This window comes from Pinus tabuliformis, chromosome X (genome assembly GCF_031772625.1).
Source record: "Pinus tabuliformis cultivar Carrire ecotype Pingquan chromosome X, CPIR1, whole genome shotgun sequence".
Taxonomy (NCBI): domain Eukaryota; kingdom Viridiplantae; phylum Streptophyta; class Pinopsida; order Pinales; family Pinaceae; genus Pinus; species Pinus tabuliformis.
In genome coordinates, this window is record NC_142308.1 from 287,012,027 (window position 1) to 287,039,225 (window position 27,199).

At 36.2% G+C, this 27,199-nt stretch overlaps 1 protein-coding gene across 1 annotated transcript; it reads left to right on the top strand.

Moving 5' to 3' along the window:
* Positions 1-17,316: 17,316 nt before the first annotated feature.
* Positions 17,317-19,094, top strand: LOC149139525 (glutamate receptor 2.7-like). Its single transcript, XM_089450756.1, has 3 exons — positions 17,317-17,514; positions 17,702-17,816; positions 17,998-19,094. The coding sequence occupies exons 1-3, from the start codon at positions 17,317-17,319 to the stop codon at positions 19,092-19,094; spliced, it is 1,410 nt and encodes a 469-aa protein (XP_089306882.1).
* The last annotated feature ends 8,105 nt before the right edge of the window (positions 19,095-27,199 follow it).

The following is a 27,199-nucleotide window of genomic DNA, read 5'->3' on the forward strand; positions in this document are numbered from 1 at the left end:
TTGATGTAGAAGATGAAGGAAATGTGAAGAATCATGTGAACAAAGGGGTACACAAGAGAATAATGATAAAACTATTCTACAACAGAGTGGGACAGGTTGAGAATAAAATTAGGAGACAGATCAACAAATAAATTTGGTACACAAAAAGGATGGCACAGTGGAAACAAAGCACGTCCACATATCATATAGCTCTATTTTAGACAAAGATCTTATCCTAGAGACATATGTTAATGATATGGTTTCGGTTCCAGTGGAGACCAAAACTAGGGATTGGCAACAGGTTCAGAGAAAGAAAGGAAAGAAGGGGAAGATAAGTGACTATATGTGATCCAGGTGGATGTTGGTGGCCACCCACCTATCCCACTTGAACCCCCACAACTGTCTCTTTCAGTTTTTCAATTTCCTTAATTATAGCACAATTTACTATTTTTAGCAGTTTTTTTGGGTCCTAAACTTCCAGAGCCATTTTGAGGCCCTAAACAATGTTTTTTGGGAAAACTGGGACCAACATGGGGCCATCGACCGATGTTTCTCTTCCCAAAGTTGTATTCATCGGATAGATCTTCCTAATGAGTTATGGTGCGCATCAAACGGAGATTGTATGCCAAAGTTACGACCTCAGGAAGTTGATGTACCAATTTACCCAAAACGGGGCCCAAAGTGTGGCACTTCATCTCCTAGGGTTAGGTTTTTGGATGTTTATGGTTTTTCATTGTTTCTCAACAATAAATAGGCCTGCGAGCCTCATTGTAAAACAGTTCAGAGGCATGTAGCTACCACATCTCTTCTCAGAGATAAGCTACCATCGCCCTAGCTGGTTTATTTCCATTTCTATTTGTAACCATATTTCAGTATTTGACAATAATGAAATGAAGTATTATTTATGTTGCATCTCTGTGTGTTTGGTTATATCTATAATTTGTTGTGTTCCTGTTTAAATCTGGATCAATATGGCTAAATATTCCCTCATGTATTATAGTTTCTTTTTTTTTGTTTTATTTCTATCTGCAGGGTCTTGTTGGAAAGAACTTATTGTTATGCTTTTCTAGCATATGTATATGTTTTATTTCTTAGCCATTCCTGGATCTGGGCACATCCAGGTGAATGCACGTGTGTATATGTATGAAAAATTTGTTTTCAGGTGTATATATGCAAAATGTGTTTTCTTTCAAATATGAATAGAAATATGGTTTTTTTCTTAGGAAAAAAAATATAAAAAAAGTAATATATTGTTTTCTTTCAAATATGAATAGAAATACAATTTTTCTCAAGGAAAAAAAATAATATATTATGTTATCAACTCCTTATCATATCTATCATTATGTTCATTATGTTGATAAGTTTGTCTATTTTGGAATATGGCTTCCATAATTTTAATTTAATTATTAGGTGGATGGTAGAGATTTAACCTCCACTAAATATTCTAGACCATTCTTAGTAGTATTCACAAAAAAAAGGTTGAAATGTATTTCCAAAGTAGTTGTGCACTTTTTTTTCCTTTTAATTAAATTAAAAATGTCATATGAACAAGTGTAATATTGGTTTTTTTGGGCATGGTATTAATAAGTCATGGTATTGGCTCATGACACTGTAACAAAGGTTATTTATATAATAAGAATTTCCATGATAAAATGAGGATGAATCTTCATGGTTAAGAATCTTATTATATATATTTATATATATAAGAAAATAATTTAGTTAATTCTTGTGACTATTTTAATTTTAGTAATGTGAGATGCATTATAAATTTTTTTGATAAGTATGATGAATTAAGACCTATCAACGTTTACCAACCATTTAATTTATATGACTATGCTAATTATCATATCTAATATTTCATATGTAACATATAAATTGTCATATCTTTACTATCAATTCGATTTTATTAATTCACTATTGATGTACTTTTTAGTTTTATTAATTCACTATTGATGTACTTTTTAGTTTTATTAATTCACTATTGATGTACTTTTTATTTCCATACCACATAATTATTTATATGACTATGCTAATTATCATATCTAATATTTCATATATAACATATAAATTGTCATATCTTTACTATCAATTCGGTTTTATTAATTCACTATCTATGTACTTTTTATTTCCATACCACGTAATTATAAAAAAATAAAAGAACACAGTCTTCTGACATAAAAAAACTCCAGAGACTTCAACTTTAATATGACCCATTAAATATAAAAAATAAATAAATAAATAAAAATAAATTATATACTCTCTCTAACAACTTTTGTGATTCATATAGTTTCAAACAAAATCTGGTTAAATCAGATTCAAAAATATGTGGCCAACACAACAATTAACCACATAAGTTTTAATGATTGACCACCTTTTTTTTAATGTGATTTCACTTAAAAATATATATATACGCTATTTTTTACCATCTTTTCCCGTTGACAATGTCGAAAACAATTATACACTACTATTTAATGTAGTGACACTCCTCGCCTACACATGGTTTGAATGAATTATCTTTTACTCTCGACAATGTCGAAAACAACTATACACTGTTTAGCGTAGTAACACCCCTGGCCCACACATGATTTGAGTAAATTGATTTTGGATTTTTATTTTTTCTTAAATTAATATATTTTTGGCTTTTGACTTCTATTTAGAGTAAAGGAAACGCAATCATTCATCATTTCTGGGATTATTGTGTTGGAAATATAATAGTGCCCACTCCCTGTGTTCTGCTTCCTGGAAATGTCGACAAACCAAACCTCGCCCCCACACGGTTCCCTACTTTCGCTTTCTGGCACTATCGTAGAATACAGCAACGGAGATTACATGAAAACCAAAATGAAATGGTCAGCCCGAGCCTTTCGGAGCTTGCCTCAATCAGAATTATGAGATTGCCTTCGCTGGCTTCCAGAGTTGAATGATTCTCGGGAAACGAATATTTGAGTTTTAAATAAATTAAATCCCTGACCCCTGATGATAAAGAAATTCAAGTTTTAAATATATTAAACTCCCCATCTCACGGCGATCATTGACCTTCCTAATTGCACTCAAAACTCATCCATCGATACAAGGGCATTGAAGGAGCAAACATGCGAAATCTCTCTGAACGAGCACTGCATTTACTCCCGCGTGCCTAGATTAGATGGTTCACGCGAGGGAAGGTGAAATTGGACAAGGTGGAAGTCATTTTAGCAAGCAAGATCATCATGGTGGTTCATTGGGACCAAGGAGGTAAGGTGGAAGTCATTTTAGCAAGCAAGATCATCACGGTGGTTCATTGGGATCCAGGAGGTAAGCCCATTGTCCCACATTTCTTCATTTGGCTAAGGCTTAGAAAATCTATAAATGGATGCATAACAGTGTAATCCCCTGCAAAAAGAGAAGGTTTGTCTCTGTCCTAGTTTTTTTTTGGTGTTAGGACCCCTAGCAGGGCCTGTGTAACTAAGGAATTCAGGGGAATTTTCTAGTTGTGGAGACTGAGGGAACACTGGGGAGTGTGAGCTTTTAATTAGAGAGTGGGTCAATTCTAATTTAACATATCAGGGAAAAGCAATTGAGGGGGAGTGGGACCAGTTCGGCTTCTGTGTGGCCATTATTGGGATTCTTATTGTAGTGTGTACCATAGTTACCAAGTTCGTCCGTATTGGCGAAAAAAATACGTTAATTCGTCAGTTCGATTCGGTACGGCGATTAATTCGGTTAATTCCAATTCGGTTCGGTGAAATATTTTTGTCAAATCCCCTGCGCCAGCTCGCTATCTCCTGCTTTGTCCCTTGACTTGAATGTGTTTCGCACCCGAACATGAATACTTCACGTGTTTCGTTGCACCAAAGAATGACCTGTGTTTCGTTACACGGACACCTGACTATGGCCATACCCAATGTATATGGTAAATTGATTTGGAAGTTTGATATATATCTATCCACATCGTTGATTAAATAAATATGAATTTTTTAAATTAAGGGATTTTCTAATTTTGTTTAAATATATTTTATAAATTCATAAGATCGTGTTGTATGTATGGAAATTTAAAAGTATTGATTTACTCATTTTTTACTTATTTTGTTAAAAAATAAAATTTACATTTATTTTATTAAATTAAAAATTTATTTTTTAATGGTTAAATTAGTGGAAATAGGTCATTGAACTTACTTTTTAATTGTTGAATAGGAATCGGCAAGGTAAACTTTTAATTCCAGCTTTGCTTTGTTGATCCATTGGAAAAATACAAGTTCTGATCTGCACAATGTTGGTGAAAACAATACAAGGGCAAAACAAGTTTGGAACTAGGCAACCTTAGTGGAAAATTGAAATAATGTAGAGAAAGGCAAAGCTAATGCTCAGATCAATTACCTTTTATAAATTTTCTTATAAGTATATATATATTTTTTCCTATAAAAATAATTTTTTTTCCAATAAAAAATATCAACTTGCTTAATTCATTATGTGATTACAGAAGCTTGAATACAGAAAATACCAACTTTTTCTATTTTAACAAATTGATAATTCTTATTGGAAAAAAATAAAAAATATATATAATTTTTATAGAAAAATAAAAAAATAGTAATTTCTATATTAGAAAATTTTATAAAATGACAAATTGCAATTAAGAAAAAGATAATTCTTATCTTACAAGAAATTATAAAATAGCAAATTGGTTGCAAATCAATAACTTTTATATAGAACATAAAAAAATAGTAACTTCTATTTTGGAAAAAAATCAACTTATACAACTTTTATATTTTGTTAAAATTTTGAATATAATGATTGTTTATTTAAATATATATATATATATATATATATATAAGTACTTGTAATATGTATAGTGTCGAATTTTTTTCGCATTGAATTTTATAGAGTCGAATTTTTTCCGTATCGTATCGAATTCGAATTCGAATCCGAATTCGAATTTGGTAACTATGGTGTGTACAACCTCTGATTCAATTGAGGAAATGAATCATTTATATGATGAATTTTCGATTTTTGGATCCTGGGCCGATGCCTAGGATGGTGGGACGTGTAGACAAGAGGTGGGTGATGAGCCCTCCTCAATCAGAAATCACTCCACCCGACTACGAGATTTGTAACAAGATGGCGGGGCGTGTAGATAAGAGACGAGTGATGAGCCCTCAAACGAAATTCATACCTCGTGACTGTGAGATTTGTGACAAGGAACACTTTGAGCTCAGAGAGGGATTGGTGGTTATACAAAGGTGTCTTCAGCAGCAGTAGCAGGTGTCGTATGAGATGCGGGAGAGGCAGATCGAAAAGAATTTAAAGATCTACCAGTTAGAAGATGAAATTGATGCTTTGAGAAATCAAATTGAGAACCTTCAAATCAAACCGAAATGAAAGAGCTCCCAGTCTGCAAATGAAACAATAGGGATAGACCTCAATCTTCTAGCCCTCGTGGAGGACTGGCCAACTTCTTGTGTCTGTGTTTTTATGATGAAATATACATGTATTTTGCTTTTAAATGAGTTATGTCGGGTATATAGTAGTAGTCAAGAAAAAACTATGGGGTTTTTTGTAATTTTGGAAGGGAATTGGGTTTCGATGACTTGTATGCAAACTATGATGCCCAAGGTCGGCAATGTACTCAAATCTCCCAGTTTTTTGCCATGGACGGGTGCGGATTAATATAATCCTTTTACTCTTTAGCATTAAAAAAATTACTTAATATAGAAGAGATGTTGTAAGATTATGTTATGTTATGTAAACACTTTGACTTGGTCAAATTACATCGCTATAAAGATAAAAATAAAATACAACTAAAAACATAAAATATATATATATATATATATATAATTATTAATTAAAACATTTTCGCTAGGTCAAATTACATAAAAACAAAAACAAATACAAAGACAAAAACAAAATAATTAATAATTATAATATCAATTATTCATACTAGCCTAGATATATCTTAACTCTTCATATTATTTATGATCATTTATTTATTTTATTATTTTGCACAGACACACTCTCTAACTCAAAAGAGATGTTGTAAGGTTATGTTATGTAAACATTTTGACTCATCAAATTACATAACCACACAATTAAAAACATAAATAAAATATAAAAATAATTATTAATTAAAACATATTAGTTGGGTAAAACCTCTTTTAAAGTGAAAAGAATTTTGATCTGATCTAGAGTTAAGATGGATCTAGGCTGGTCCTGGTCTTACAACAATTCGTGAATAACTTACACAACACCCAACACCATCAACATTAAATCTTTTTTAAATCTAATTTTTTTTTGTAACCTTGGTAGTACTACATCTTCATCATGTCCAATATATCACCCCAATGGAGGCTGGGAATTGAACTTGTGACTTCACATCAATGAGTGATTAACTTACACAACACCTAACACCATCAACATTAAATCTTTTTTAAATCTAATTTTTTTTTGTAACCTTGATAGTACTACATCTTCATCATGTCCAATATATCACCCCGATGGACGCTAGGAATTGAACCTGTGATTTCACATCAAGGAGTGCCTTAACAGAGCACTCAATCACTGTCTATCCAAGACCCCATGGACTTTTTAAATCTAAATTTTGATTTTATTGTAAAAAAATAAAATAAAAAATAGAAATATAATATATTTTTCTATTTTCTTCTATGTCAATAAGTTTTCAATAATAAATTACTTACATCTTTAAATTCATAATAATATTTTCACAAATGTGATTATAAATGAATTTAAGTATCAACCTACATCCATCTTAACTTCGGATCTACCAAGGGCCAAGAGGGATCAAATATATTTTCACTCTAAAAAGGTTTGCATCTCAAGAGATTTGATCTCTATAGGCACTTGGAGTTAAGATGGATCTAGGATGACTTAATTTCTTCCTTTAAATAGGCTAGATTCCACATGAATGTCATGGTTTCTCATAAAACTGGAGTTCATGATCTCTTTGGGCCCTTGGTAGCTTGGGAGTTAAGATAGATCTATGTTGGTTTAATTTCTCCCTTTAAATAAGATATATTACTTAAAACAAATACACAGACAAATACATGGACAGAAAACTAGCAAAAGTGAGACAAGGCTCACACACAACTTCCTTAACTTATTTGCTCAGTTACATCACACTTATATAGGAAATATCTGCAACCAATTCCTAACCACACAAACTAATTCTGATCAACTGCTCATAACTAATTCTGTTCAACTGCTTCATAACTAAATCTATTTCTACATTATTTTCACATCCTCCCTTAATGGAGAAATGGATTCTCTACAATACCTAACTGACTTCTAAAAACTTCAAATTTGATTTTACAAAGGGGCTTAGTAAATATATCAGCCACATTGTCCTTGGTGTTACAAAATATCAATCCAATTTCTTTGGACTCAATTTTCTCACGTACAAAGTGGTACTGTAACTCAACGTGTTTTGCTCTAGCATGGTAAACTGGATTATGTGCTAATTTGATAGCACTCTGATTATCACAATTGATACATGTTGCACCACTTTGCGCTTCTTCAAGATCAGCAAGAACTCTCCGCAACCAAATAGCTTCACAGGTGGCATTGGTCAAAGCTTTGTACTCTGATTCTGTTGAAGATAAAGAAACAGTTGGTTGTTTCTTACTACTCCAAGATACGACCCCTGATCCAATATGAAATGCATAGCCAGAGGTAGATCGTCTATCATCTGGATTTCCTGCCCAATCTGAATCAGAAAAACCTGTCAGTACAACATCAGATACATCAGTATACATAATACCAAGATTCACTGTTCCCTTTAAGTATCGGAGAACTTTCTTTGCAGCATTCCAGTGATTTCCTGAAGGCTTAGCCATGAATTGACTAAGGATACTGAATGAGTATGCAATGTCTGGCCTGGTAGTGGTGAGATAGTTCAAACTTCCCACTAACTGACGATATAATGTTCCATCTGCCTCTTTCGAACCATCTTCTTTGTACAACTTTGCATTCTGTTCTAAGGGAGTTGACATAGCTTTACAATCTGTCATATTGAACTTTTTAAGAATCTCCTTTGTATATTTGCTTTGAGTGATCAAAGTTTTACCAGTTTCTCTCCATACCTCAATGCCCAAACAGTAATGCATTTCACCCAAATCTTTCATTTCAAAAACCTGTGACAACTGAACTTTAATTTCTTCAATTAACTTGTGAGCACTGCCTGTTATAATGAGATCATCCACATATAAAGATATTAAAGCAACATGTCCTTTTTCATCTTTCTTAACATACAAGTTAGGATCATTTTTGCTTTTCACAAACCCATTCTGAAGAAAGAAAGTATCAATCTTTACATACCATGATCTTGGTGCCTGTTTCAAACCATACAATGCCTTTCTTAACCTGCAAACCAGATGCTCCTGTCCCTGTTTGACAAACCCTTCAGGTTGAACCAAATAAACTTTTTCCTGTAAATCACCATTTAGAAAAGCAGATTTGACATCCATTTGATGTATATTCCAATTATGTTTTGTGGCTAAGGCAATCAGTAATCTAATTGTATTCAACTTAGCTACTGGTGCAAAAGTGTCTTCATAATCAATGCCCTCCTGTTGAGCATATCCTTTTGCTACTAATCTTGCCTTAAATTTATCAATTGTACCATCTGCTTTAAATTTTGTTTTATACAACCATTTGCTTCCAATTGGAACTTTATTTTCAGGAAGTTCCACTAATTCCCATGTTTTATTTTTCATAATAGAAGCATACTCATCATTCATAGCATTAATCCATGGTTCATGTTGTTTAGCCTGCTCATAATCAATTGGTTCTTCAACATTCATTATATTAGACATTAAGGCATAGTCTTTATACCTTTCAGGAAGCCGAGTCTGTCGGGATGACCTTCTTGGTGTGGGTGTTCCATCCATGATTCGTTGGCTTTGAGGTGTATCACCCCCGTGTGATGACTCACTGCTGCTAGATGTGCTCGTACTGCTGCTATCATCCTGATCCTGTACCTGTACCTGGACCTGTTCCTGTTCCTGCTTAATCAAAGTATCAAGCTTGAGATGTGCATCATTAGAAATATGCCATGTATCATTCTTTGTGTTACTTTTATCAGTCTGCTCATGAAACAATACATCACGACTTGCAAATAGTTTATGGGAACTTGGATCAAACAATTTATAGGCTTTCTGATCCGTACAATATCCAATGAAAATACACTTGATGGACTTGGCATCAAGTTTTCTTCTGTTAGCTTCAGGAATATGAGCAAAAGCAGTACATCCAAAGACTTTGAAATGACTCACATCAGGTTTATAACCATAAAGAACCTCAAAAGGAGTTTGAAAAACTAATTTCTTAGTGGGACATCGATTCTTCAGATAAACAGCAGTGTTAATGGCTTCTGCCCAGAAACCATTAGAGATGTTCTAACCTTGCAGCATACTACGAGCAGATTCCACCAAGGTTCTATTCCATCGCTCAGCAACACCATTTTGCTGAGGGGTATGTGGCACTGTGAACTGTTGTTGAATTCCATTAGATTTACAATAGGTGTTAAATGCCTTTGATTTATATTCACCCCCTTGATCATATCTGAGTATTTTGATGCACTTTCCTATTTGTTTTTCAACCATATTTCGAAACTCTTTAAAATACTCAAATATGTCACTTTTCCTTCTAACGAAATAGACCCAGGTATATCTAGATCTATCATCAATAAAAATAACAAAGTATGAAGCACCACCAAGAGACCTAGTTTGCATAGGTCCGCATACATCAGTGTGAATTAATTCAAGAATATCATACTTCCGTTTCTCAGTATGAACAGGAAACTCTTCTCTATGCTGCTTACCAAGTGCACAAGCTTCACATGGTAAATGTTCACACTTCATATCAGGAAGACCTTCAACCATTGTTTTCCTTTGTAACAACGATAAATCATTGTAATTGAGGTGCCCATACCTGTGATGCCATAATTCTGCTGTCGATGTCTCTTGAGATGTCAATGCAACATGACGCTTGACTGTCACATTCAATCTGTACAATCCTCCAACTCTGGTACCTGTAGAAACAACCGTGTAGTGGTCCTGAACATCTTTCACTATACACCCCAATTTACCAAATTCTACTTTTAAATGATTATCAGTGATAGCAGAAACAGATAGCAAATTCTTTTTAAGAGCAGGTACATACATCACATTATGAATCTGTCTCATTTGTCCATTAGGTAAGTACACATTTACTATGCCATAGCCTTGAACTTTAAGTGACCTATCATCTCCTAAGTAAATGTGTGTACCATCAGATTTCTCAAAATATTTATCAAACCATTCTTTATTACAAGTCATGTGTGCCGATGCACCAGAATCTATAAACCAAGTATTCTCATCATCAGTTTCAGCAGACAATGCAGCATCAGAAAGAAATAACTTAAGATTTTTAAATCCATCATTCACTGAGGTGTCTTTGTTTATGTAGTTTCCATTATGCCTGCTATGTCGTTGATTTGATTCATTATTCTTTCTCCTATAGCAATCTTTTGCCAGATGTCCAGGTTTTCCACAATAATGACATACAATGTTTCTTTTAACATAAGAATCAGGAGGTGCCATACCTTTCTGCTTTGCTTGAAAACGGCCTTTGTTTCTGTCCCATGGTCTCCCTCGGAATGGTTTTTGGCCTCTTGCAGTCAAAGCCAAATCAGAACCATTTGACTCCAGTTCAAAAGTTTTCATGCGCTCTTCTTCTTGAAGAAGAATTCCAGCCAATTCTTCAAATGTAGGAGGTGTCGGTCTAGCTGAGAGAGCTGAAATAAAGACTTTATAGTCTGGAACTAACCCCTTTAAAGCAACAGTTACCAAGTCTGTACTAGAAACCTTTTCACCAATATCACCAAGCTTATCACTGAAATCTTTAATTCGGGAAAGAAAGTTACTAATGCTTTCATTGGCATCCATTTTGATAGATAGCAGCTTTGTTTTTAAAAATAAAATACGGTTTGCATTAGAAGTCTCATACAAACCTTTGAGAGTGTCCCATGTCGCCTTCGAAGTTTCACAGTCCCGAATGTGAGGAATAATATTGTCCTTCACTGACATGCGTAGCATCACCCGTGCTTTCATTTCACGCTTCTCCCAATCTTGAGTATTAGTAGGAGGTTGAGGCTTGGTCTCGTCACCTTTGACAATCGCCTAGAGATTGTATGCCTCCAATACCGTTGTGATCTTAAATTTCCAATTGACATAATTTTCGCCATCAAGTCTTGAAGACTCATTTAAATATGAATCTGCAAGAGGATTAGCCATTTCTCCACCAATGACCAAATTCAAACAAAAAATCACAAGCTTCTTAAACAATAATACCGCAGGCCTCACTGCCTCACCGTTTGCATTAATCAAGCCAACAAAAAACACGTCTGTATTTCTATCCTGTTACACACGGTAGCTAATCTGCAATATTTTCTGTTACAACAGATCAATTCGTTCTCAAATTCACAACCGGATGCGCTGCAAGGAGAATGAAATTTATGTTCTAAAACAGAGAATAAAATTTATGTTCTAATCCGGCTGGGGTTTCTGGCAGTGGACAGCTCCAGTCACACAACCACGCTGCAATGCACAGGTCTAAACTTAAAACAGAAAACTGTGTACTGTTACCGATGCAGCAATTCCAATAACACTCAGAAAAAAAATAGTGCAGACAGAAAACTGTGTACTGTTACCGACGCAGCAATTCCACACACAGCAGGTCGCCTAAGGTCCGCCTTACGCAGGTCTCAGGGAGCCTTCACACGCAGCCTAGTGGCTCTCCTTTACACCACGTTTCACACGTAGCAGGTCGCCTCACGCAGGGCCTAGTGGCTCCTTCACAACTTGGACTCACGCCTTCGCTTCAGGCCAGACTCACTGCCCTTTGGCTCTGATACCAACTTAAAACAAATACACAGACAAATACATGGACAGAAAACTAGCAAAAGTGAGACAAGGCTCACACACAACTTCATTAACTTATTTGCTCAGTTACATCACACTTATATAGGAAATATCTGCAACCAATTCCTAACCACACAAACTAATTCTGATCAACTGCTCATAACTAATTTTGTTCAACTGCTTCATAACTAAATCTATTTCTACATTATTTTCACAATATTCCACATGAATACCAAGAGTTTTCATAAAAATGGAGCTCAAAAACCACCAATAACTTGACCAAGACAAATTAACTATGAAATAAAAATTAATAAAAATAATAATATTAAGGTAGAATTTTTTTTATTACTTTAGTCTAAAGTTATTTTTATTATTTTAATTGAAATTTATTTTTATTTTTACATAGAGTTATTTTTATTTTATTTTGACCTAATAAAAAATGTTTATAGGGCATTACGTTACAACATCTCTACCTTACTGGGTTGGATAGAGTCTCTCTTAGTGATCAATAATTATTAGGTGGATGGTAATGTTTCAACCTCCAAGAAATATTCTTTATAATATACACAAACGAAAAGTTGATATATATATATATATATATATATATATATATATATATATATATATATATATATATATATATATATATTCAAAGTAGTTATGCCTTTTTAATCAAATTGATTAATTAAAAACAATGTCATATGAGCAAGTGTCATATAAAATAAGGTATGTTTTTTTGAGAATGTAGTATTGATAGCCCATGATATTGTAACAAAAACTTTATTTAGAGATTAAGAATCTCCATGCTAAAATAGGAGTAAATATTCATTATAATTTTCTTAATTCTAATAATGTATTATAAATTCAAGTAAATGTTATTGATATCTATTAATATTTACTAATCATTTAATTTATATAACAACTTGATAATAGTATTAAATTAATAAAAGTAAAATCTTTATCATATTTTATTTAACTTCTTGATAATAATATTAAATTAATAAAAAATAAAATTCTTATCATATATAACTACTATATAATAATATTATATATATAAATATATATTCATCTATTTAATTGGATGTCAAAATCTTATTTTTCATCTCGCCTTGACCATGAAAGATGACCACATAGTTCAAAAAGCATTCACAAATAATTTTACCAAAAATTTCTTTATCTTTTAATAACAAATTTCTTTATTTTTAATAACAAATTTCTTTATTTTTAAATAAAATATAGATAATAATATTAAATTAACAAAAAAATAAAATTCTTATGATATCCTCGCTCCAACATGTCCTTATAAAACTCTTCTGCTATTCTTATAAAACGTTTACAACCACTGTTCTTATGTTATACAACCATTTGTGATTTGTGATTGGCGTACACAGCAACCCTCGGCGTTCAATGGCCTCGACTTAGCCAGCCGTGCTAGTGGATGAATTAACTATAATTCGATTACCACTGACATTTATTTATGAATTAAGATATCTGCGGGTCGATTTTTTGCCTATGGAATATTCATCATATTTGAATTAAAGCATAGCAAGAGAAACCGATTGAACTAATTTAATGACTTTTTAAACCAGACTTTGAGCAGTATAGTGTCGCCCGTCAAAGTCTAAACCTAATTGTCGCAAAGAACGTGAATAGCCCCCTTTTTTTTTAATATCCGGCGACGGTGGGGCTTCCCAGGTTCTCATAAGAATAAACCTGGTGACGTGATGGAACCTCCTGAACTTATATCTATGGCAGATTCCGGCCATATTGAGAATTTCCGAATAGTTAATAATTCATTATTTTCTTTATTTTAGATTTTTAAATATTTTTGAAATCTACAATCTACAGTAAACAAAAAAAAAAAAAATAACTAGTAATTCACCATTTTCTTAATTTTATATTTCTAAATATTTTTAGAATCTACCATCCACCCAGACAACTGGGTTCCCAGCAGCAGCCTATATAATATATATATTATATAACATCCGTTTGCAAGCCTATATAATATATATATTATATAACGTCCGTTTGCAAGACTGGAAAAGGAGACAGCGAAGGTGTGCAAATTCAGATGGAGGACGAAACTCTGGGAAAGTTTATGATTTTCTGCGTTTTAATATGCAATATTGGGAGCTTTCATTGTAATGCAACCCAGAACGACAGAATGGTAAATATAGGCGTTGTCCAAAGTGGCCAAAACCGCCATTGAAATATCAGGGGAAGACGTTAACAGAGACACCCAGTTGCTCAACGGTTCTCATTTGTTTCTTCACTTTCGTGACTCGGGAGGTGATGCGGTTGTGGGCGCCTCAGCCGGTAAGTTACATCTTTTCTGTTTTTATTCCCTGCCATAGATGAAAACCCATTACGAATTCACAAGGAATGAATCTGCAGTTGTTAGACCATTAATCACAACTGCTCAAACAGCGCCCCCCACTATTTATGTCACGTCCCTACACTTGTGGTAGTCTTCCAACCGCTTGTAGCAAGGTGCGGCACCACCTAACACTTTCTTTTCACCAATACTAACATTCGTGGACTACGCCTACTTTCACATTAACATACTTAGCTTGTGTTTCACAACCAAGTAAAATGCAATTATCCTTTATACTTAATGAAGCCCATACTCATTCATTATCATCATGCAATTATACCGAGAACAACAACAATTGCAACAAGTATAAAGAGGAGGGGCAACTCCCCGTAATGTGAGTCTGCCCGACAATTTTATTAAGAATATCAGATTTACAACACAAGTGTGTCTTGGCCGAACCAAGTCTCACACTTAGACAAATTTACAAAGATAAGCAACCTGCTTTTACAATCATGTGCACCCTTGCACAAAGAGAAGTGCTCACCCGAGCCACTTATTCCTCTCTACCAAGTCCTGCACAAATCTGCATACAAACCGAACCCCGGCACACTTGCCTACACCTCAACCGACACAAGAATATACCAAATCTGCACTTAGATAAAGCGCATGAGATATGCGCATCTCCTATCTCTCCTTGCGCAGATTTTACCCCTCTTCTTTATGCGTAGAGATGATGAGAGTTTGTTGTTCAAATGAGCTTAAAGCTCCTCACATATATACCAAACCTTGCGTAGGTTTCAAGGGGTGTGCAGCCCCATGGCCGACCCCCAAAGTTGTCAACGCATGCCCACATGTTTATGTTTACAAGTCGGCTTTGCACATTCTTTAACCATCGTATATATATGTGTTAGTCCAACACTTAGTCGCATAAGTGTTTTCCCTAATACATCGTCGCATATATCGTCGCATTCCTTCGCACAAAATGTCGCACCCGTCGCACATTTCCTCCGCGCGCCCGTGCGCCCGCCCGCGCGCCCGCTCTCGTGCACGACTCGCCGGTGCCCGTCGCACTCTTCTCCCGAAGGCCTTACAATTCACATGTCAGCGAATTTAATGGTACTGTGCAAGAATCAGGCTAACATCATTTCAAGATGGCGGAGATCGGGGGACGTCATTATTGATTCTTCTTCAGATGTATCCATAAATAGTTATATTCAGTGATGAAATATTAAGCTCATTCTATGAATCTTCAGTGTTTCTGATATGGTATCAGAGCCGATGGTTTCGGTTGTGGCGGCTGAAGATCGAGAGCTGTGTTTGGCCATAGTCGAGTAAGCTTCGGTGGAGTGTTGTTTGAAGCCACAGTTTGGTAGGTACTGCGTTTTCTGGTGACTCAGTATTGTGTTGTTTGTGTGACTTGTCGACACTGTTGAGCGCAACATGGACAAGCGTGGTGGTGGCTATTGGTGAGTGGCTGCTCATGGTTGGTGTTTATTCCATAGTATTTACTTAAAAAAGTTGTGTTTCTCTTTGAAACTGTTGTATGTTTTTGAGCTCATGAGTGTGCAAAATCTGGAGGATGCTGGTATAATTTCAAAGTTCATAAGTGATCTAGTGAACGGTGTCCCCAAGCCGCTGACTTTCTCTATCCTAAAACCCCATTTCATTGTAGAGCATCCGCAGAAGCCATAAGTTTCTATAAGCGTGTGTTTGGCGCTGAAGAAAGTGCAAAGTCTCATTCTTGGAGAGTAGCAACCGTGTGCATTTGAAGACACAGAGGAGGTCGCAGCGATAGCATGGAAGATTAGTGCAACGGATGCCTGGATCAAACACCCGTTGTGAGGTCTCTGTAGTGTGCAGTCAATGGCTGGAGTTGTTTGCTGCGGTGGAGAGTGCAGTGTGATACGAGCACTGCTGAGAAGAGTAGGTCGGAGAGCTGTTGCCACCATGTGAGGAGGTGGTGTGGCTTGAAGAGCTGTTGTGCCTGTGCCACCGTGTGAGGAGCCAGTGTGGTTTGAAGCGTCGTTGTGCGTGTGAAGGCTCAGTGTGAAGCCGTAAATCCAAGCCAGTGTTAGACTGTGGCATTGTGCCTGGTAGAGGTTGTGGCGTTGTATGAGGAGTGCACCGAGTTGCCAGCCCATTTGAGCCACGGATGTGGAAGTGGCCCAGATTTCTAGTATGCGCGAGTCTGAAACTTGTGTGAAGCTGTGTAGAGTAATCGTTGACTGGCGAGCACTCGAATGTGAATGATAAAGATGAGATCTCCGCGTTGAAGCGGTGGTGTAGTGTGGTGAACCTAAAGCGGACGTGAGTCGATTGAAGTCATGTTACAGATTGAAGACCAGGTGTGCTTGTGAAGACCTGGAGTCGTGTTGCGGATTGAAGACATTGAAGCTGAAGGGTTGTGGATGTCACTGAGCGCTGAGCGAGTTGAGTGATTTGTGGTGATTGTGTTGTTTTTGGTGTTGCTGCATGACCCATAGAGGGTTGAACAAGGCCCGTTGATGCTGAAAGAGTGTGAGTGCTACGTGGACGTGATTCTTTGCAGAAATTGTTGTAGTTGTTCCTTCCGCTGCTTGTTGGGTATGTTGTGAGACATCACCTGGCGCGTGCAACAAGTTGTGTTTTCCAGTTGAGCGAGAGGTGCAACAAATGTTGTCCACTTGAGTGACGGTTGCACATATCCATGCCGTTGTGTGGAGACACTGCTGTGCAGTAGAGTGTTGCGGGTAGGACCGATTTTCCAAGTTGAATGGTGCAAGTGGGTCTCGTTCAAGAGAGTGCTGTTAGTGAGCACAGTTTGTGACAGCCAGCCTATGTGGAGAGCCAAGTAGAAAGTCACTGGTCTAATTGGAGTACAATGAGTGGGATAATATTGGATGCTGATCTTTTTGATGATACTTTTTAGAGAGCCCATTTGGAAGTATTTTTGGGCCTGGTAATATATTTTATTCCGGTAGTATTTTTGAGTCACAAGAACTATTAGATCAGCACAATGATTTTATTAATGACCATAAATATTCAGAGGTGGAGTCCATTCCACAGGAGATCAAAACTTGTTTGTTCTTGAACCCAATTACTAGTAATGTGATTGGTTGTGTTTCTAAGATTTCTGCGACAGTGGAGGATACTACCATGGATGTTGTTCGGAGGCCGCTCATGTTCGAAGATGAATGCATTTTGGTGGCTCCTCATGGAAAGTGGGGAGAGCATGAATTATACTACCTCTTTTTCACTATTCAAGAAGTTTCCTTGCATCCCAATCCTGAAAAGGTTGTTGATGTTAAGTATGTAAGCAAGGAGCAGAGGAAGTTCATAAGGAAAGCCAGAAAGGTGAAGATGAAACTGCACCAACAAAGGAAAAGGAACAAGCATGGACCCTTTAATAAGAAGGCAAAAATGAAATGTTTTGTTGTAAGCCTAGCTGAGACTTAGACCAGCAGGCAAGTTAAAGTTTAGGTCGTTGTGATTAAGGGGAGGTGTTAAAGTTTAGGTCATTGTGATTAAGGGGAGGTGTTAGACCATTAATCACAACTGTGCAAATGGCGCCACCCACTATTCACATGTCAGCGAATTTAATGTGACTGTGCAAGAATCAGTTGAACATCATTTCAAGACGGCGGAGATCAGTGGAGGTCATTATTGATTCTCCTTCAGATGTATCTATAAATAATTATATTCAGTAATGAAATATTAAGCTCATTCTATGAGTCTTCAGTGTTTCTGATAGCAGTATTGTCATTTTTTTCTTTTTTCAATATCAGTTTCTCCATCTTGGTTACGAGTTTGATGCTTAGTTTTTGTGGACAAATTCAGCACTTGATCTCTTGGAAAGAGAAGTGATAGCAATAATTGGACCACAGAAATCTATCGTTGCAGAATTCGTATCAAATCTCGGAGATGCAGCCCAAGTACCAGTTGTTTCCTTCTCTACTATGGATCCCTTGTTCTCCAACCACCGATATCCGTATTTTGTTCGCATGGCACATAGCGATGCCATACAGATGCAGGTGATTGCAGCTCTGGTTCAGGCTTATGGCTGGAGAAGAGTTACTGCTGTTTATGAGGATCACGAATACGGTTCGGGTGCAATCGCCTCATTGAGTGAAGCGCTCAGGGATGTTGGGTTGGAATTAGAATATAGATCAGCAATATCGTCAACTGCAGATGGGGACGCCATAAGAATGGAGCTATACAAATTAATGTTGATGCAATCCAGAGTTTTTGTTGCCCATGTCGGCCCTTCTCTCGGTTTGAGAATTTTCATGGAGGCTCATGAAATAGGAATGATGGATGTTGCTTATGTTTGGATAACTACAGAGGAATATACCAGTCTCTGGGATGTTGTGTTGAATGATTCTACAATTGACTCTATGCAAGGTCTCCTAGGACTCAAAACTTATATTCAGAGTTCCACCAATCTTGAAGATTTCACTAGAAGGTGGAAAAGCAAATTTAGAGTTGAAAACCTAGATGAAGAAAACGTTGAGCTCAATATCTACGGTTTATTCGCATACGACGCCGTGTGGATGATAGCTCGAGCAATTGGGAATTTGGGAAATGCTGGTTTTAATTCTTGGAACCCCATAAAACCTCCACCAATCGCTGTTGGAAATACAACAGGTTCGACAGAACTTGGGATGTTTCAGGAAGGACCACAGTTATTGAGCGAGCTCCTCAAGACAAATTTTAGAGGTTTAAGTGGGGTCGTTCAGATGCACGATAGGGAAATTGTGGGTTCTACTTATGAGATTGTGAATATGGTCGGTAACGACTTTCAGGTCATTGGGTATTGGAATAATAATACTATTCCCAATCTTGGACCAGTGATTTGGCCTGGAGAATCCACATCAGTGCCTCGAGGTTGGGTACAGCCAACTAGTGCTAAGAGGATAAGAATTGGGGTTGACTGAATTCGTCAGAGTAAAATTCGATAGAAGTCGTAACGAAAGAAATGTCACTAGTTTCTGTATAGACGTGTTTGATGATGTGGCTTGACTATGCACTGCCATATGATCTCATTCCTTATGCTGAAAAGGACCAAAACTGAACACATTCCTATAACAATCTTGTCCACCAAGTCTACCTTAAGTTCTGTTCTTTGATTCTTATTTGAATTGCAATTTCAATTTTTTTTTAAATGTGGTTCACTATACCAATTTGGTTTTTAGGTTCTTTTCCTTCGAGTATAGCTTAAATGCACTCTAACAATCTTGTCCATCAAGTCTATCTTAATGTTTGTTCTTTGACTCTGGATTGAATTGCAATTTCAACTTTTATTTTTGTTCCATGTGGTTCACTGTATTAATCTGATCTTGTCTATCAAGTGTACCTTAAATATCATTCTATAACCATCCCATCTTGTCCATCAAAGTCTACCTTCAGGTTTGTTTCTTGATTCTATTGAAGATAATGGAGAATATCCTAGAATAGGTAGAATTGGTTCACGTAGCCTCAGGATAGGAATTAGTTTATATTTCTTAGGAAGCTGTTCTAACTTCCCTAAAACTATGTATTCTATTTAATGTGTAATGTTGATGAACAATGTAGAGTGTTCTGTAGAGCCAGACTCTCCTAGTTCAAACTCTCTTTCGTAGAGCTGACCAGTGGGTTTTATTTTCATTAACACAAACATTGCCATTTTTATCATGGTATCAGAGCGTCAGGGCTGAGGAACCTATACACTGGTTGGTGGGTGGTTCTTTGAACCGAAATCATCGCAAGTTTTGAGTGGATAGCCTCGACGATACACTCCTACACTTCTCAAAATTTTCATTTTTCGATCGTCACACTTTTCCAGTGTACAGCGGCGACGATTGCGACTAGTCTCTGAAAATTGGTGTTTTTCAACGACTAGTCTCGGATATTGGGCAAATATCAGCAACGGTTGCGACTAGTCTCTGAAAATTGGTGTTTTTCTGCGACTAGTCTCGGATATTGGGCAAATATTAGCGACGATCATGTAAATCAAAGAAATTGCAAAGGGAGCCAAGAACAAGGCTATAGCTGTCAGAGAAGCTGAGTGGGGAAGCCAAGAACAAGGCTGTAGCTGACAACAGGAGTTTGTCTGGAGGCTGAAAAGAAAGCCACGGAGATCTGCCGTGTGTTGCGAGATATAACAACAGTGATCTGTCTCTATCACAAATCTGGGGAAATTTAACATCTTTGACCTATCGAAATTTTTTTTTCTAAATTGCCAAGATGAATAAAAACATATTTGAAGCATGCATGAACGAGCATAACAAGATCGATGGTTCCAATTATGCAAATTGGAAGTTTAAGATGCAGAATTTGCTAGAAGCGCAGAGTGCTTGCCAGATTGTGAATGGGGATGAGCCGAGCCTCGCGCTGGATCAGCATCGATCCCAGATTGGGAGAAACAAGAAAGTAGAGCAAGGACAATGTTAAAAATGTCAGTGAAAGACTGCATTATACCGCACATCAGAGAAGGTAAGTCAGCTAACGAGATCTGGGGAACTCTGAAGGAATTGTATGAGATCAGAAATTCAAATCGTCTTTTGTTCCTTAAGAGTAAGATCATGTCCATGAAGATGGAGGAGAATGAAACGATTGCTTCATTCGTAGCAAGGATCAAGGATCTGAAAACCAAATTATCAGATATTGGTCATACAATGGACGATACAAATCTTGTGACCATTACAATGAATGGTGTCACTGACGATTATCAGATGCTCATCACAGGGATAAATGCTAGAGAAAAGATCCCACATTTTGAAGAGCTGACAGGTATACTGATGCAAGAAGAAGAGAAGAGATCGACTATGGAGCCCCAGAGTGCCGATCTTACATTAGTGGCGAGGAAGGACTTCTACACAAGGAAAGGAGGTCCACAACAGCAAAACAAAGCAAGTTCACATAAACGGCCAATTCTGACCCAATGTATGCACCCGAATAAAAACTACTCAGAAACTAAATGTTTTTATTGCAGAAAATTGGGTCATATTGCCAAAGAATGTAGGAAAAAGAAGTATCGTGAAGAACAACAGAAGCCAGAGAGACATGCAAGTCATCTCGCCAATGGTGATCAGGTGCAGAATTTGAGATTTTTCATGGTAGATCGTGATGAAAATGTTGATGCAGACATCTAGTATGTAGATTCAAGAGCATCAACACACATGACAGGGAACAAGCACTGGCTAGAGGATTTTAAAGAGATCAACGAAGGTGCACAAATTTACCTAAGAGATGATAGAAGTCATCAAATCAAAGGATGTGGGAAAGTTTTTGTCATTCTACCTGATGGTAATATTAAACAAATTTATAATGTAATGTATGTGCCTGGCATAACTAAGAACTTGATTTCTGTATCAATGATTACAGATCAAGATTTGAAAGTTGAATTTTTAAAATCTAACTGCTACATTAAGGATCTGCTAGATGGAATGAAGACAATTGCTACAGGAATCCGAACAGGAGGACTATACAAGTTGGATGTGAGACCTGCACCGGTTCGAGCATTGACAGCAGTGAGCCTGACTACAGAAGAGCTTTGGCACTAGAGATTCGGCCACATCAATTACAATGATTTGTTGTTACTACAAAGGAAAGAAATGGTAAGAGATCTTCCTATGCTAAAGCAAGTACATAATGATTGCGATGCTTGTACTTTAGGAAAAATGCATAGAGAAGAATTCCCTGTTAGAGTAGAAAAGAAACAGAGGGATATACTGGAGTTAGTGCACATAGACCTTTGTGGTCCCATGCAGACAAAATCATTAGGAGGTGCAATGTATTTCCTACTGTTTATTGATGATTGTACGAAGTTTTCTTGGGTGTATTTCTTAAGTAAGAAGAGTCATACATTCGAATACTTTAAGCAATTTAAAAATATGATTGAAAGACAAACAGGGAAACAGATAAAAATTCTTCGTTCTGATCAAGGGGGAGAATATAGGAAAGATGAGCTGATCAGATATTGTAAAGATCATGGAATTTTGCAGCAGTTTACAATACTCCATACTCCACAGTAGAATGGAGTAACAGAAAGGAAGAACAAAACTCTGGTGGAATGTGGAAGAAGTATGCTAAAAGGTAAGAATCTTTCAAATGGTTTTTGGACTGAAGCAGTGAGTACTGCGGTTTATCTAAAAAATAGGAGTCCTACAAGAAGTCTTGAGTTTAAAACTCATTTTGAAGCTTTGTATGGATATAAGCCTACAGTAAAACACTTAAGAATATTTGGGTGTAAAGCATTTGCCCACATACCCAAGGAAGATAGAAAGAAATTAGACTCAAAAGCCATCAGATGTAATTTTATAGGTTATATTTCATCATATAAAGCATACAGATTATTTAATCCCTCTATTCACAAGATCTTTGTTAGTAGAGATGTTAAATTCCATGAGCAAGATAGTGAAGAAACTGATGAGCACTATGATGGATGGGACATTCCGTACTTTGAAGAAGAGGATGTAGAGAACAATCAGGATCAGCAGTAAACAAAGGCAGAGGATGAACAACAACAACAACAACTGCAATAGTAACAGCAGCAGCAACAACAGGAAGAAATAAGGTTTGAAACCACCACCCCACCACTCAAGAGATCAGATAGAAAAGCTCAAATGCCTACAAGATATAGGGAAAATGCATTTATAAATAGTATGATGAATGTTGTTGAACCATCTAGTTATAAAGAAGCAAATGAAAGTAATGAATGGAAAATAGCCATGGAACAGGAATATGATTCAATAATCAGAAACAACACTTGGGAATTGGTAGAACTTCCTAGAGGAAAACAGGTCATAGGTTGCAAATGGTTATATAAACTGAAAATTAATGTAGATGGAACTATAGAAAAACTGAAAGCTAGGTTGGTTGCAAAGGGGTATACATAAAAATAAGGGATAGATTATGAAGAAACCTTCGCCCCTGTAGCTAAATTGAACACTATCAGAATGTTAATTGCTTTAGCTACTAAGAAACATTGGATGATGCACCAACTAGATGTAAAGTTTGCATTTCTGAATGGGGAATTGAAAGAAGAGGTTTATTTAGAGCAACCGGAAGGGTTTGTCCAGAAGGGAAAAGAACATTTAGTCTGTAGGTTGAAGAAAGCACTCTATGGACTAAAACAAGCTCCCAGGTCGTGGTATGAGAAAATTGATTCATTTTTTCTACAAGCTGGCTACAATAGAAGTAAGAATGACCCTAATCTTTACACCATGAAAGATGAACAAGGGTTTGTATTGTTGATTTCATTATATGTAGATGATTTGATAATTACAGGTGATGCTATATATCTAATTGATGAAATCAAGCAGCAAATGTCACAGATGTTTGAGATGAAGCATCTCGGTGAACTCAGATACTGTTTAGGTCTCGAGATCTGGAGAGATTCAGGTCAAACATTTCTGTCTCAAGAAAAGTATGTCAAAGGCCTATTAGAGAAGTTTAGAATGGATCAGTGTAAGTCTGCACCGGTACCATTGCAGCAGAATATCAAATTGCAGTGTGAGGATGGCTCAAAAGCGGCGGATGCAACACTTTACAAATAGCTGGTTGGGAGTCTGATCTACCTAACCACCACTAGACCTGATTTGGCTTATGCAGTCAGCGTGTTAAGCCAATTTATGTCTAAGCCTCTCGAAAGCCATTGGAATGTAGCGAAGAATGTTTTGAGGTATCTACAAGGTACTGTAGATTATGGAATTATTTACACTGACTCTTCTGATGTTAGACTGGCAGGATTTGCAAATTCAGATTAGGCAGGAAATGTAGATGATCGCAGATCTATAACAGGTTATGCATTCAGTCTTGGATCTGGGGTGATCACTTGGAGCAGAAAGAAGCAGAACACAATCTCCTTGTCCTCAGCAGAAGCATAGTATCAAGCCATGTGTGCAGCAACGTGCGAGGCGGTTTGGTTGCGGAGACTTCTCCAAGATGTTGGGGAAGAACAGACAGTCGCAACAACAATAAGATGTGACAATCAAAGTTCAATCAAGCTGGCCAACAATCCAGTGTTTCACAAAAACATGAAACATATTGATACTCAATTCCATTTTGTGAGGGATAAAGTTCAATCTAAAGAAATTCATCTGGAATATTGTAATACATGTGATAATGTTGCGAACATTTTCACTAAGCCCCTTGGAAAAGTAAAATTTCAAATGTTTAGGGAGATGTTAGGCATATATGTAAACCCATTCTCCATTAAGGGAGAGTGTTGAAGATAATGGAGAATATCCTAGAATAGGTAGAGTTGGTTCACGTAGCCTCAGGATAGGAATTAGTTTCTATTTCTTAGGAAGTTGTTCTAACTTCCCTAAAACCATGTATTCTATTTCATGTGTAATATTGATGAACAATGTAGAGCGTTCTGCAGAGCCATACTCTCCTGGTTCAGACTCTCTTTCGTAGAGCTGACCAGTGGGTTTTATTTTCATTAACACAAACATTGCCATTTTTATCAGATTCTGGGTTGAATTGTGATTTCAATTCTTGTTTTTCTAATGTGGTTTATTGTATCAATCTAGTTTTTCTGATTTTGTTTATCAAATCTACCTTAAATATCACAGCACAAATTCTAATCCATATAAATGTAAATGTCACAACACTTGATTTAAATCTCATTACATAGACAAACATGTCACAACACATTTAAATTCCAATTAACAAGAAAACAACATACCCACCACGCTACTTTGACAGATTTAAGATTCAATTCTTGCTGAGAATCAATTCTTTGTTATTTCACTCTTGTCGTTGCTGATTTCAAATTTTCTTGACAGGAATTTGATGCAGTAGTGGGCGACACCACAATCTTAGCAAATAGGAGTAGGTTTGTTGATTTCACACAACCATATGCAGATTCGGGTTTTGTGATGGTTGTACAAACCAAAACAAAGGCATCGAGTCACACTTGAGCATTTATGCTACCCTTCAGTCGAGGCCTGTGGTGCACAACAGGCATATTATTTGTATGCACAGGAATTGTGATATGGCTGCTTGAGCATAGAAAAAATTCTGAGTTTAGAGGAAAGCCCAAAGACCAAGTGGTGACTTTGCTTTGGTATTTTACTCTATATTCTTATATCTGTAAACTGTTTTATTTCTATGGTGTAGTTGGGGGTGTGGCATTCACAGTTTGTTTGTCATAATAATGTTTGAACTTTTCGGAGATTGAACTAGTTTTCTAAAAAGTTTACCGGTTGACATTTTATACATATTATAATTTTTTTAGTAATGTTTGAAATATGGAATATGTTGGAAATAATCTCAATTACTACATTTAGTGTTGATAAACATTTCATTTTTAGAGTACAAACAAATCTAGTGGTAGATTTTCTTTTTAAGCTGAAGCAACTTAAAAGTAAATGATTTTTTTTACTATGCTCTGTTTTTCTTCCATAGATATTTATAAGATGCAGTCACATCTGTAAATCAAAACCATAAAAAATATTAATGCCCAATAAAAATGGTTGAACTGCCCAATGTGAGTTATAAATACAAGGTTGAATTCCATAATGTGAGTTTGCATTGCTCTCAAATAATATGTATGTTAAGTGTGAAGCCAAATTCATGGATCACATGTAGGATTCTAGATTCTTCTACACCGCCAGTAGTTTTTAGAATCACATGCAGGATTCTAGATCCTTCTTCCGACTCTATAAATTTGTAATTTCTCTGGCCAAGGAAGGCAAGCCAAGGCCCAAGCCTGTTATGTAATGCTAAGTGATTTCTGTTCTCCAGTGATTGTTTTATCTATTCCGTTGTTTCTGACTCAGTAATCTTGTTGTTTCTCCATTTGTTTGTCTATATGAATTATTCTCTGCTATTGTCGTCTAAGTCTCTGAGTATAAATCTGTTGTGTGTTATGTATGCTCTGGTCTAACAACTGGTATCAGAGCTAGGGTCGAATATCCACTGTGTAAGTTGCTTAGTGCCATAGCCTTACTCTGGCAGCATTTGTTAAAACATTGGTTGTTACCCCTGGAGCGGTTGAAGGATCTGTCCAGGAAATAGTTGAGGAATGCTGGAACTAAAAGACAGTTGCTGCAAGAAAAGCAGGGTCGTGGATCTATGTTGAAACGTGTTGTTGGAGTTTGAAACGTGGAGATCCGTGGAGTTTGGAGTTGAAACGTGGTGTTCGTAAGTTTTTTTCACATCAAGCTTGCACGTATACGTCAAGTTTTTTTCTCAAACCAACATATGTATGTGTGAAGTGAAAAGGTTAAAACATTATATATGTTTTTATATTTATTATGAAACATATATAATTATATGTTGGAATTTTGAAAGGTATATTTTAAAAAGGAGCAGGAATTTTGAAAAGGGTATTCTAAAAGGAGGAAGGTCATTATTACTAAATTTTAAAAAGTAATAATAAAATTTTTATTTTTAAGTGGAGTTTTTTGTGTTTTGGGGCATGAATTTGATTGAAAATGGAGACAACAGTTATAGATATGAAGAAGTTGAGCAAGGCTAATTTTTCCCTATGGAAATCACAGATGGAGGATATATTGATTTTAAAGGATCAGTATTTTCGATTGAGGGAACAACAAAGAAACCCTCATCGATGACAAATGAAGAGTGGAATAAGCTAGATAGAAAGGCGATTGCAACAATCCGCCAATATTTAGCAAAGAATGTTTATTTCAATGTGTCTAGATAAAAGACGACAAAAGGATTATGGAAAAAGCTCCATGATCTATATGAGAAGAACACAGCATCAAACAAAGTGTTCTTAATGAAGAAGCTTTATAATCTCAAAATGAAGGAGGGTGCTTCAGTTACTGAGCACTTGAATGCATTTAATATTATTACTAATCAACTTGCCTCTATTAAAATCATTTTAGATGATGAAATTAGATCCATATTGTTGATGTGTTCTATGCCAGATAGTTGGGAAAATTTAATTGTAGCTATGAGCACTTCAGCAACTATAGGGACCCTAAAGTTTGATGATGTCAGCAGTAATTTAATGAATGAGGAGCTGCGACACAAGTCAATTGCGGAAAACCAGGGAGGAGAAGTTCTAGCTCTAGCTAATCGTGAT

Excerpts from the sequence above, each read along its gene's own strand:
- LOC149139525 (XM_089450756.1), top strand. The coding sequence starts at position 17,317 with ATGGATGTTGTTCGGAGGCCGCTCATGTTCGAAGATGAATGCATTTTG. Across the intron at positions 17,515-17,701 it reads TCATAAGGAAAGCCAGAAAG|ACCATTAATCACAACTGTGC; the intron begins GTGAAGATGAAA and ends GGGAGGTGTTAG. Across the intron at positions 17,817-17,997 it reads GACGGCGGAGATCAGTGGAG|CACTTGATCTCTTGGAAAGA; the intron begins GTCATTATTGAT and ends GGACAAATTCAG.